Here is a 14299-nt window from a genome sequence, read left to right as displayed (position 1 = left end):
GAAAACTATTATTCAATATTAAGATATACGTTTTTTTTTTAGAAAAGAATAAAACAATTATCTTTATAATATATAACATGAAAGATAAATAAAACAAATGTTCAAAACTAGAGCTGTGAAAACGGATAATCTGGCTCGACCCACCACGGGTTGGCCACTTAGTGAGCCAACCCAGTCCGACTCATTTATTAGCGAGCCAAAAAAATTCGATCTTGACTCGACCCACCACGGGTTGGTGGGTTAAACGGGTTGGCTCATTGGCTCACTTAATTAACTTTTTTTTCACCCTCTTTTTCTGAAATTCTTATAACATGTTACTCTGATCGATCAAATTGAAACAATAATAATTGGACCAATTGATATAAAAGAAAATGAAACAAATGAAATATATTGTTATATATATTCTAAGCTATCAAGCATAAAATTTTGCCAATTTAGTTTAATGAGACATAAACAACCGTTTGGCCAAGAAACTACATATAGTAATTAACAAAAATATATAGCACAAGATAAAACTGTCATGCTTGTAGATAGGTCTAAAAACAAGATAAAACAAATGATATATTCCTGAATTATCCAATCTATAATATTATCCATCTATTAAATTGGAGTCCTGAATGGATAAATTCATATTATTATGCTCTCTTGAAGCATTTTCTTCTTTATCTCCATCTATAATATTATTTAATCTATAATCTTAGGGTTTTATTTGTAGAGGATAACTTTTGGAAAAAGAGACATGTGAAAGGCTCTATTGTTAAGTAAATGTTGTGCGTTTTGAATAATTAATTTAATTAATTTGATTTCAATAAAAAAATAGGATTTGAATAATTAATTTAATTAAAAAAATAGGTGGGTTGGTGAGCCAACCCGACCCACCACGGGTTCAACCCATGTGAGCCGGGTCAAAATTGGCTTGCATCAAAATTTTTACATTTTTTTCCAACCCAACCCGGCTCAAACTCGTGGTGAGCCGGGTTGGCTCATGGGTTTCAACCCATTTTGACGGCATTATCCAAAACGTAAAGGATATAACTAATTTTATAATAAAAATTAACAAAAAAAATGTTCATAAATAAAGAATAAATAAAACTTAGATATTGTTGTCCAATTTTAAAATAGAAATAGTTACCCTATTGTTTTTTTCTTTTCATTAATTATCCAATTTTGAAAAGCAAAAATTGTAGGGCACCATGGCTCCCCAAAGGAGAACGTGCCTTATAGTCCCTTATTTCATTCATAAAAAAGTTTCGAATGAGACATTTATAAAAATACTCCTTCATTACCTTTTGCTGTTTTTTATTTTCATTTTTCTTGCAAATAAAATTCAATGTTCAGATCAAGATCTCACTTCAAATATTATATTAATGGGTTTTATAAAACAAACAAAACAGATTAAGAAACAGATCACCCAATGTTTTAATCTTGTCCTCTAAGTTGGTGTCTCATAGTGGGAACATGTGTAAGGTAGTAAATTCCATAAGATCACGAGAGAGACAATGAATCATTTAGCATTATGTTGAAATATTAATTAGCATTTGCGGAATTGATTTTAAATCTAAAATTATCGCTGAGTAAAATAACTTTAAGTAATCTCAATGTTAAATTGACAATTTTGTACTACTTTTTTTTAGTTTATTTTTTTAAAATAAAAGTATTCAAATACAAGTTATATTATTTTAAAATTCATTTAACTCGAAATTATTTTTTATAAACATTCATCCAAATATACATTTTTATTTTATTTTATTCTACCAAATGTAAACCTATAATCAGTCTCGGATAAAATTTGAGTAGTATACTGAAAAACTTAAGTAACCGAAATCTTTACAATTTTTTCATTTTGCTTTAATAATCTTGATACAAAATGACAATAAAAGTAAATAGAAAAGGATAAAGATAAATTGTTTTTAGAAATTAAACAATTAGCAGAAGATTTGAAAAAAGAACTCCAAAATTAAGCTATATAGTTTGGAGAAATTATTTAAAGTCTCATTCATGAGTATGCTCTTAGATCTATAGAACAAATTCAGATTTGTATTGAATGATTAAATCTTAATTTTTGGAGGGTCCTACATTGCAAATAATAGTGGTCTTTTGAATCGTATTACCACTTTTATTTAACCTAAAGCTATGATATATATAACTGAGATTCTTGTTCACTTTCTGAAACCAACCTCGTTCTTTGGCATAATATTTTTGGCTCTTAGGGTTTTCGATTTGGTTTCATTTTGCCAGCAATGGTGCACAACCCTAGGCATCACTTTATCCCTTTTGTTATGCAACTTTATTAAAATATTCCATGGCGTATACTCTCACTAAATAGAATATATTCTCACACCTTCCACAGCAAATGTAACTCAGATTTTTACACTAAATTAAACCCACTCATCTAGCTTCAGAACTTTATATTAATTTCAGTAATGATTTCTTATTATACTAATCCATCAAATGTTTAATTATGTGTAATAGATATTAATCGGCTTCCAACTCTTTCGTCAGATTGACTATTTTTTTAGTTTTTTCCTTGAAAATAAAGATAAGCATAAGTATTGTTGATGATTAAAAAGAATATAATTGTTTCATATATTTTATTTACGTATTTACATGTAAGGTAATAATGATTCAATATCCATGGTTTACAAAGGAAGATGTTATAAATGAGATCTGAATGTAACTATATAAGGTATTGACATTATTTTCTATGCAAAATAAGGTAATAGATTAATAAGTCTTCACTTTTATTTGCTGCTTCATTTTCTCATTTTTATCTGATGTAAGACTTGGACTCATGCTTGAATTCTCAATAGAAAATCATTTACAATGACTAAGACACTCAAATCAATAAAAGAGTTAAAATCTATAAGTGAAAGTGTAAGTAATTATGAAGTAAGTATTAATACTAATTGTTTTTGTATGATCAACACGAGATGTGATCTTATGTTAATATTAGAATAATACTTACCGATAAATAATAACTAACATACCAAACTTTACTAACATGTCAAACATTCGAGATTTAGTTATCACTCAAATATATAAATATTATCCTAATAAATGTAAGTTTGGGGTGTTCTATAATTGGAAAACGTCTTATTGAACTTTATTATTTAATATGTTTATTGAGTTGGATAGAAATATATATTAAAGTTATACTTAATTTTTGAATATATTAATTTGATCTTTCCAAAATTATTCATGTGATCTTATACAAAATATAAAAGCGATAGATTTAATAGTAAATACATAAAAAGTTAGACATGTGGAAAAAATGTTGAGTAATAAAAATTGTAAAATAATAGTTGTGTACTAAAATGCATTAACATGAAGTTAACATTAATGTGAAAGAAAGTTCATCATGCTAAAAAAAAAAGAGCTAATATAAGTAGTAAAAAAAACATAGAGCATTATGGTACTACATCCACAATCTCACATTTGCTCCATTGTTTCTGAGCACTTCATGATAACTCTTCCACAAGACAACACCACTTTAACCCATAACATGACAATACACAATGTCTTTTTCTTTTGAGTTCTTGAAACTGCAAATTCCAACAATATTATTTGCCATTACTTGCTTGATTTCTAGACAGAGAGATACCCAATGTGTGCCCTCAAATGATTCTGCTATTAGAAAGCATATTATTCATCAGTTTGAGGCATGCATTCAACTATTCATGCTTTAACCTCATAGTTGCCCACAACTCACCTTTTCTTTTCTCTCTTTAGTGCAAAACTCATGCATTATAAAATCACCTTTACCCAAAGTACTTTTTTTTATTCTTTAGCACAACCTCATGCAATATACAATCATATTTTACCCAAAATACATTCACTGAATTTATATTTATATTAGGGTTGCTCCAAGTTCAACCTTTTCTTACACACTCAAATTTGTTTAGCACAACCCTCCAAAACAATGGAATACAGTCTGTTATCCCCCACAGACTTCTATTTGTCACCCCACTACATTTTTGTACTTTTATATTATTAAGATTAATTATTATATTTAATATTTGTCTATTTTAAAATATGGAACTCCAATCAATAGATTAAAATGGTTTTATAAACTTAATTATGAGAATCTTATTTAGATTTTATATAGATAAAATGCCAACTAATTTTGTGCATGGATTAAAAAGATATATATGACTAATCACTTTAATAGAGTTTCATTTTTCTTACATTTGTTTTTTGTTCATAATATATAGAGCCTCTTTAAACAAGAACCTTGGTATATATGAAAGTGTGGTAATTTGCTAAATAAAATCTTTTTTGTTTTCATTTTTCATCACATTTTACCAAACTTTGTCTCTTTTTAAAGCTTTTATTTTTATCTTTCTCTCAATTCATCACACACCTCCAAAATCACATAAAAGTTTCCTAGAAATAAAAGCTGCCATAAGGTTTTTCACTATATATATACAAGACGGAGTCCATAGGCACCAACCACACAGCAGTCTCAACCTTAGCCATAACCATGAAAACCTCACCTATGCTCACTCCTCTGGTGCTCTTCCTCCTCTTCTCCCTAGCCAAAGGGCTGAACCCTAACTGTGATGTCCATGAGCATGGCTCAACCCTTAAAGTGTTCCATGTGTTCAGCCCTTGTTCCCCATTCAGGCCCTCAGAGGGTCTGTCATGGGAAGAGAGTGTCCTACAGCTAGAGGCCAAGGACCAGGCCAGGATGCAGTACCTTTCCAACTTGGTAGCTAGAAGGTCAATTGTCCCAGTTGCCTCGGGCAGACAAATCACACAGAGCCCTACATACATTGTTAAGGCCAAGATAGGTACCCCAGCTCAGACCCTTCTCTTGGCCATGGACACCAGCAATGATGCTGCTTGGGTCCCTTGCACTTCCTGTGTTGGTTGCTCTACACTCAAACCCTTTGCCCCTGCCAAATCCACCTCCTTCAAAAAACTTCCATGTTCTGCTCCTCAGTGCAAACAGGTGATCAGATCAACACAAACACTTTTCATCTCTACATTCTGTAAAATCACACACATTTTCTTATAACTCTCATCATACCAAACACTACTTTTTCTCATCATGAATTCTTTAGATCTCGTAGTTTTTTAAAGGATATTATTACAAGCTCAATTACGACTGTTATCAGTTTATTTTTACCATCATAATGTATTAGTTTTTCGAGTTAAAAAAACGATATTTTTGGTGGATGCAGCTATACGACATTTGAGTGTTTGTCCTGTTCAAAAGTGAGGTTTTTATTTGTAACAGACATTAATCAAATGTTTGGAATGATCGAAAAGAATGTATCTTTTCTTGGTCCGATAACGACAAAAGGTCACGTGAGCTACCACTAAACACTGCATTAACGAAAAATAATAAATATCTTTTTGTAGTGTTTTTTTATTTTAATCAAACTTTATATGGAGAATCAACGCAAAAAGATTCAGTATTAATTTAACTGATTTTCATTAAAATATTACGTACAATTGATGTTCTCAGCTTTATCAAAATTACTATTACAGGATTTTTCACGCGCCGTCCACGGCGCGTAGGAATAGCGTAGTCATGAATATTCCAATTGCATTAAAAGCTTTATCCTACAAGTAGGTGAATTAAGTTACCTTGGGAGGCAAAAATAAAGTTCACGAGACTTGCGAACGTGGGAGTTTCCAATCTTCTATGGTCCACTTCACATAACTCTTAAGTCTGTGAAATTTTCAGGTACCAAACCCCACTTGCGGTGGAAGCGCGTGTTCTTTCAACTTCACCTATGGCACTTCCTCTGTGGCAGCGGGTCTTGTCCAGGACACGGTTACCCTAGCCACCGACCCAGTTCCAGGCTACACCTTTGGATGCGTTCAAAAGGCAACAGGAAGCTCATTTCCAACACAGGGGCTATTGGGCCTGGGCCGAGGCCCATTGTCACTATTGGCCCAAACCCAAAATCTCTACCGATCCACATTCTCCTACTGCTTGCCCAGCTTCAAAACACTCAACTTCAGTGGGTCACTGAGACTTGGGCCTGTGGCCCAGCCCAAGAGGATCAAGTTCACCCCTCTTCTCAAAAACCCTAGAAGGTCATCACTGTATTATGTGAACTTGGTGGCTGTTAGAGTTGGCCGGAGAATTGTTGATATCCCGCCGGAGGCTTTGGCGTTCAACCCCGCCACCGGTGCCGGCACCATTTTCGATTCCGGTATGCACAATCAGTATATAAGTTTTACTTTTTTTTATATAATTATAATAAAATCAATAAATTTATCATATAGAATTAAATTTTAATTGTTCCACAATTTTTAAATAGGAAAAATGTACTGTGAGCTGTCATTCATTACAGTGGGGTTCTATTGTCTTAATCTAACACTATTATATTGACCAAAGTCATAGTGATATGATAGAGTGTCATCAAAGGTTCATATGATTACTTTTGTTTATTTTGGATATTTTCTCTCAGAGAGTCTCCTGAATAATTGAAGCCTTTTCTTTCCCATTTTTTAAGAATAAACATAATTATATGATGTTCACGTGAAGACAAGATGGTCAATTTTAAGACAAAATTGGAGTCAAAATGACATAAAAGTGATTTGACATGGTCACTTTCATTCATGCTCCACATGTCTTTGTTTTACATTTCTAATCTAATTTCACACTCTCTTTTTATCTAAAGGAGAAATTATAGTAAAACTTTATTACATATGTCACTCATTTTCATTATTATAAAATGCTACAAAAACAAATAAAACTTACGCTAATGTTTTTCCGTTTGATTTTCTAATTCAATACTACAAGGTACGGTGTTCACCCGGCTGGTTGAACCGGCCTACACCGCCGTCCGGAACGAGTTCCGGCGGCGAGTCAGCGTCGGGAAGAAACTCACCGTGACAAGGCTAGGAGGGTTTGACACATGCTACACGGTCCCCATAGTTGCGCCAACCATAACGTTCATGTTCTCCGGCATGAACGTGACACTCCCGCCGGACAATACCCTCATACACAGCACCGCCGGCAGCATCACGTGCTTGGCCATGGCGGCGGCGCCCGACAACGTGAATTCGGTGCTGAACGTGATCGCCAACATGCAGCAACAAAACCACCGTGTGCTCTACGACGTGCCCAACTCAAGGATCGGTGTTGCTCGTGAACTTTGCACCTAATATGCATGCATGACGATGAGTGGTTCTAGGTCAAAAAAATTTCATGATTTGTGGGAACAATAATAACGATAATAGTGTTGCATTGAAATTTGAAGTTACTCCTATGTTGGTGTTTGATCTATATATGATATGGGTAGGGTTTTGGCATATCACTTTATTGCTAAGTATATTTATAGGCATTGCAAAGTTATATTTGTAGCATGAAAAATGGTTATGTTTGGAGCTTTGTAATGGTACGTGTCACGGGTTCATATATATATGTAGCAATTAATTTCTTGTGTCGTTTATTGAGGTTGATTGAACTGATAATGACTTCATATTTGGTACAAGTTCACGGGCTGTGCCATTATCATTTTACGAATACGGTCTCACTCTTTTCATGTCTTTACCAATATCAACATCATTTTGTATTTTTATTTACTCATTCGAAGTAAAATTTCTATGTATTATTAAACTAATCAAGAAACAAATTTTCAACACATAAATTAGTTTTATTTTCAATTCTATGTTTTTAACCCTTTTTTGTTCTAACATCAATTGAACTTCATAACTTCTAGGTAAGTTCCATGAGAAAAGTTCATGATTGAATTCAAAATTGTATCCCAAAAACGAAATGATGGTTTTTCAATGGACAAATATAACCCAAATTTAAAAGATAATGAACTAAACAAATTTGAAAGATTTAAAAATCAAAACGAATCTTAAAAAAATAATATAAGGAATAAAAGTACAATCTAACGTTAATTGAATATAATATAAAGTTTTTTGTTTTTTTCACTAATTATGCAAATGCGGGCAAAAGTGTAGCTAACTTGGAGCAATTTCTCGCCCAATTATTAAGTGGGTGTTACTCCCTCCACCCCCACACGTCTCTTCCTCCACCTCCCCAATTTTCTAAAATGCCAATTATATCCTTCTAAAATGACAATTATATCCTCAAAAGTTAAAATTTTTTATTTTTATTATTTTAATATTTTAATTTATTTAAAACTTCTGATTTACTTCCCTCTGCACCTCTTCCTCTCTTTCATTTTCGTTTACCTTTCTCTCTTCCGTTAAGCTTCTTCTCCACCTATAACAAATTCATATTTTAACAAATTCATATTTTAACAAAATTATTACGTTTAAAAACTAACCATATATAACATTTAAAATTATAAATTTAAATATAAATTACTGTAAATAAAATAAACAAATAAAATAAAAACGAAACGTAAAAGGAACACTGCCTCTGGACGGATGACATCCTTCAACGGATGTCAACATCCGTTGAAGGCAAAACGGATGTCGACATCCGTTTTGCCTTAAACGGATGTCGACATCCGTTTTGCCTTCAACGGATGTTGACATCCGTTGAAGGATGTCATCCGTCCATAGGCAGTGTTCCTTTTACGTTTTGTTTTTATTTTACTACGTTTTGCGGCTCATGCAAGGATTATAGGCTTGGATATTAAAAGGATTATTGGAAGTATGGGAAGGATTTAGGGTTTAGGATTATTGGAAAGATTATGACTACGTACCTAGAGAGGAACCACGACAAGGACACTACACCATAAACGCACTGCACCACGTACTGCACCGAGAACAAGAAGAAGATTGTTTGATAATTCTTTTCACGATCACCAAGCTTTGTAGAAAAATATTTTACTCATACAAGAAACTACGTAGGTTAACAGTGAAATATGTTATAAATGAATAAAATTAAAAAACAACAATTTTAAAAATAAAATTTTACTGAGGGGCAAAATAGTAAAGGAAAGGTGGAGGAAGGGGCAAAATAGTAAAGGGGAGGTGGAGGAAGAGATGTGTGGGGGTGGAGGGAGCAACACCCTTATTAAGTTGGACCAACAATTTACTGGCCCAAATTGTATTCGGCCTATCTGTATCAACTCGTGGATTAGTTCTTCCCGCACCACCATAATTTGATCCTTCACCCCCATACAGACAAAATTTTCAAATTTATCCTTTTAGTTTAGGGTTTTTATTTTAAATTTCAGAATATATAATCTACAGACATTCCAAAATATACAAAATAAAATTTTTTGTATTTCAGATTGTATATTGTACTGGAATATAAAATAAAAAAAAATACATTTTAAATTACACAATCTAAAATATAAATTTTATATTCTAAATTCTGTATTTCAAAATAAAAAATTTCATATTTCAAATTGTACACTGAAATAACATGTTTAAGAAGAGGAGGCATTAAAGAAAAATAAAAAAGAGGAATCCTGGGCGAAGAGAGAAGAGAAGGATAAATTAAGTTATTTCATATCCTATTTAATTATTCACCTCAAAAAGTAAGTAAACGGGTACTCTCAAAATATAAAAGTTATTAATATTTATGTTTTAAGTGATTAAATAGTATTTGTTTTGGGTATAGAGTCGAGGATTACCACAAAACACTCATTCACATTTTACTTTAAATCAGCTTAGGTGACTCTAAATGTTCTTAGTCAAAATCATTCTTTATTCACGTTCCAAATTGTCTGGTGTACCGGTTAAAGACATTTCGACACTTAAGTTAGTAATTAATCCGATCGAGGGCACAGTAAAATCTTAAATTCACAACACATACCTTCTTACCTTTGATATCTATTTATAAGTTTCATAATGAGCCTGTGATTAGTGGAATTCTAGTCATGGTCGAATTACGGCTCATTATCTACTAACTAGTTCTTACCAGTAATCTTGATTAGAAGAGATGTTTAGGGATAGTTGTTGTTGGAGGTCGTCCGTTCAGTCTCTCATTCTTCCATAATGAGCTTGTGATTAGTGGAATCCTAGTCACGGCCTAATTACGGCTCATTACCTACTAAGTAGTTCTTACCAATAATCTTGATTAGAAGAGATGTTTAGGGATAATTATTGTTGGAGGTCGTCCGTTCAGTCTCTCATTCTTTCATAACCGTGTGATCAATTAATAAATAACGTTTATTTATATTGGTTGTCTGACATATGATGGTGCTAACTTCACCCTATTCGGTCGGTCGCTCCTTGGTGGTCCTATCTGGTAGACTCCTATAGTCCATAGAGTACGATATTTAATATTAAAAAGAAATTACCAAATAGTGTTTAAATATTTTAACTTGACTACTATTTAAACTTGTATTTTAAAATGAAGTTTTATCGTAGACAAAAATTGGATTCCTTTTTTTTGTCAAAATAACAATCTTATAATATAAAACACTTGAAATTGAAATCCATGTCCATGTCTTTAACCATGCCCACGGAATTAGGTAAATATATTAATAGGAAAACTACGTGCAACATTGACCTATTATAAAAAGGGAAAATGAAGATTATTAAGAAGGTTCCTTGCAGCCAGAATGAAAATATTGAAAGATAAAATGGAACACTCATCGTGTTTCTTCACTTGTATAAAACTATAAACAAATTTGGACATGTCGGTCTAATAGAGTATATCATTTTCATTAAAATATGCATTTACATGTATTGTTGACTATTTTGTATACAACTAACCAAATCTTCCACCTTCATTAAAGACTCTTTTTATCCACTTTAATGTTTGGGTGTTATTTAAATGTCCTTTTGATGTGACACAAAAGTTCAACAACTACTTGATTATTTTAAAAGTAAAATATTTATGTTTCTACGAGTAATCAAGTTTTAGTTATGGTTAACTTAAAAAAAGTAACTTATATATTTGTAAAATAATTTTTTTAACACATTTTAAAATATTAAGGTCCATCAATATATCTTAAAACCTCAGTCCATGACAACATAAAACTCACCAAAAGAAAACTTAACTAAAAGGTTTAATCCTTTTTGACGTCCTTATTTGTGTAGGAATGTCTCAGATAGGTTCTCGTTTTCTAAAGTGTATCAAAATGGTCCTTAATTTTGAAAATTGATATCAATTGAGTCCTTTCCGTTAAGTTGGCTGGACGGCGTTAAAAAAATTGATGAGTGGGATGCTGAGATGACGAACGAACGCTCGTCCACCACCGAACGAACGCTCGTCCACCAGCGAACGAACGCTCGGCGACCAGCGAACGAACGCTCGGCGACCACCGAACGAACGGTCGTCCAGTGTGGAACGAACGGTCGTCCAGCGGTAAGAGGTCGACGAGCGTTCGTTCGCTGGTGGACGAGCGTTCGTTCGTCATCTCAGCATCTCACTCATCAATTTTTTTAACGCCGTCCATCCAACTTAACGGAAAGACTCAATTGATATAAATTTTCAAAATTAAGGACCATTTTGATACACTTTAGAAAACGAGGACCTATCTGAGACATTCCTACACAAATAGGGACGTAAAAAAGGATTAAACCTAACTAAAAAGTCAAATGCATTATCCAAACACTGTTACAAAATTAATCATAAAAAAGTGTTATATTGGTGTCTCACAATAAATAACACTTATTTAAATAAATATTATTTATTAGTGTTTGATAATATATAACAGTTATTTAAATAAGTATTATGAATGTTCGATTATTAATAGAAAACTTTTTTTAGACAGCATTCACATAAATAGTGATTATTAAGTGTTATTTATGATAAAAAATGTTATTTATGTATTTTTTTAGTAATAAAAATTTTTATTTAGTATAAATTTTAATTACATGTGAAAAACGCCAAATGAAAAAAAAAACTTCCTCCAATCAAAGTTTTATTTATTTAGATTCAACCACCAAAAATGATCTTGTAAGGAGACTTAAGAGATTTTTGTAAAAAATTAAATAAATGATTATTTTTAAAGATGTAGAATAAAATGTTTAATGCTTAATTATATATTTTTAAAGGGATAAATTATATTAAATTAAACTTTAAATACATTTTTTTTTAGTTTTCAAACATTTGAACACGAATTTAAATCTCATGTCCTAGATATTAAAATTAAAAGTCTGGTTCAGGTATTATTTCTGGACTCAAATATACACATCATACATTTTTCACCTAGTTCATGAGTTAGATTACTTTAAAAGTAGTGTTTTCTACCTAACAAGAATGCATAATTTTCATCATGAAAATCATACAAAGCCAAAACTTGGGTTTATATCAAACCAAGTTTATAACACAATAAAATAATAAAGAGTACACAAGCTTCCAAAGACTTTGGCAAAGCTATTACCAATCTTCCAAGTTTTAACATTTTTTTTCTCCAAAGATTGGCAAATTCCAAACTTGATAGTTCTTAAACTATTTATAAATCACGATTAAATTTTATAACTAATATTTAACACAATCTTACTAAATTAATTTATAAAGTAATATTTGCATTTCCATTATCTATTCCGATTTAACTATATTAATAATTAATGTAAGATACTAATAAATTTAATAAAGATTATCGAAACCGAAATATTTTACAGTTATTTTATATTAATAAAGAGTGACTGCTACCAAATTGTTGATCTAAGTCTTAGCAAGCTCACTTTTCTTCAATTAAGATATAAAAATAAAGTTTAATAAGTAGAAAAAGAAAATGGAATGATCAGTCAAATTCTTCAATAGAAATTAATTATCAACGGAAGAAATATTTTGAATCACTATTAACAAGTTAATCAATATTGTGACTTTTGAATAAATTTTAGATTAAAACCAACTTATTTTCCTACATACCCTACCTAATACCATGAATATATATTGAGATATTGTTAATTATTAAGCTATATTAATTCATCATCTTGTGGTATAGTTGAAAAAGAAAACATTAATTATCATTTTTACAACTATTTAGTCGTTATCAATTGCACGGTGTGTGAACTTATTTGAAAAGTGATAATCAAATTTAAATTATGTTTACATCATAATTTATTTAAATGTGTATTTAAGACATGTGTAGGTTGGTTTTAGGTTTGACGTAATGTTTAGGATAGTTTAGGAGTAAAGGTGATTTTTTAGCTTGATTTTGGGCCGCTGTATGGCTATGATTCCAATCTTTAACATAAAGGATTTTTTAAATGATTGTCTTTTACTTTGCATTCCTTAGGGTACAAAGGGAACATAAAATGATGTAACTTAAGGAAGAGTTGTTTAAGTAAGGATATTATGTATTACAATTGATGATCCAATAGACTCCATCAAACAGTTTAATTATAAGAATATTATAATGTTTTGCAGAAATTTTCTATAGGACTCATTTAGAGTGTTTATAAAACTGAGAGTGTGAAAATCATTGTAGTATTTTTCAGTGGAGTTTTTCCTTTAAGCTCTTTTCAAAGAGTACTTTTTTTTTTTCAGTATTTGTACCAGATAACCCCCGGACGGTTTCAGACAAAGCACGTTGGACGTCCGGTTGGACTCGAGCACTCAGTCGGACGGTCATGACAGGTAGGTTTGTAAATGTGATTAAGGTAAAACACTGATTAGAGGGTTGGGCTCGAGATTGGGCCGTGATTAAGGCCCTGCTAATCATAGGTCCATGACCAAAACTATAAATACAAGTCAAAGGTAAGAGGTAGGCAGATTCATTAATTGCACATTTATTGCAGTACTAAAACAACCGATCGGACCTTTTACTGACTTAAGCATCGGAACACCTTTAACAAGTACCCTCCTAGGCGCACAGGACGGATGAACATCGACCTACAGAAGGAAGGACCACGAGAAAGACTAGACGGACGTATAAGAAAACGTGCGGATTTAGGACCCCATATAGGAACAATACTTAAACTCAATAAGAGATTAAGAAGATGTTATTTTAAGAGGTGTGACTATTTGTTATCATCTAAAGAGATTTATGTATTCATTATAATTTGAAGAGATTGGTGTATTTATTGTAATTTAGAGAGGTTTGTGTACTTATTCTTTTATCGGTAGAACTCTTAATCTATGTATTTGAGAGAGAACTGAAAGAAAAAAAAAATCTTTTGTATACTTAATCTTTCTGAAAATAGACTATCTAATTTAGTATTGTGCTAAAAAAGTTTAAGGTTTTATTCATTCCCTTTCCAAAATCTACTCTTTCTAACATCATGATATTGATTTTTGCATAATTGATTGAAAAATTAAAGGATTCAAAATATATAAATGAAGATAGTACTATGAATTGGACAAACATCTCATGTCACCTAAACTCTAAGATAAACAAGATTTTGATTTACTACTTGTGTTGTGATAATTATCATTATCATTGTTTTTATTATGTTTATTTTCATTTTTTATTAATATTATTATTATTATTATTATTATTATTTAGAT

At 31.5% G+C, this 14299-nt stretch overlaps 1 protein-coding gene across 1 annotated transcript; it reads left to right on the top strand.

Annotated features, from left to right (window-relative positions):
* The first annotated feature begins 4417 nt into the window (after positions 1 to 4417).
* Positions 4418 to 7412, top strand: LOC148202561 (aspartyl protease AED3-like). Its single transcript, XM_088110894.1, has 3 exons — positions 4418 to 4951; positions 5693 to 6167; positions 6761 to 7412. The coding sequence occupies exons 1-3, from the start codon at positions 4481 to 4483 to the stop codon at positions 7123 to 7125; spliced, it is 1311 nt and encodes a 436-aa protein (XP_087967020.1). The 5' UTR covers positions 4418 to 4480; the 3' UTR covers positions 7126 to 7412.
* The last annotated feature ends 6887 nt before the right edge of the window (positions 7413 to 14299 follow it).

Source organism: Vigna umbellata, chromosome 3 (assembly GCF_029865625.1).
Source record: "Vigna umbellata cultivar VRB3 chromosome 3, Vumbellata_1.0, whole genome shotgun sequence".
Taxonomy (NCBI): Eukaryota; Viridiplantae; Streptophyta; class Magnoliopsida; order Fabales; family Fabaceae; genus Vigna; species Vigna umbellata.
This window is presented reverse-complemented; position numbering and strand designations above follow the sequence as displayed.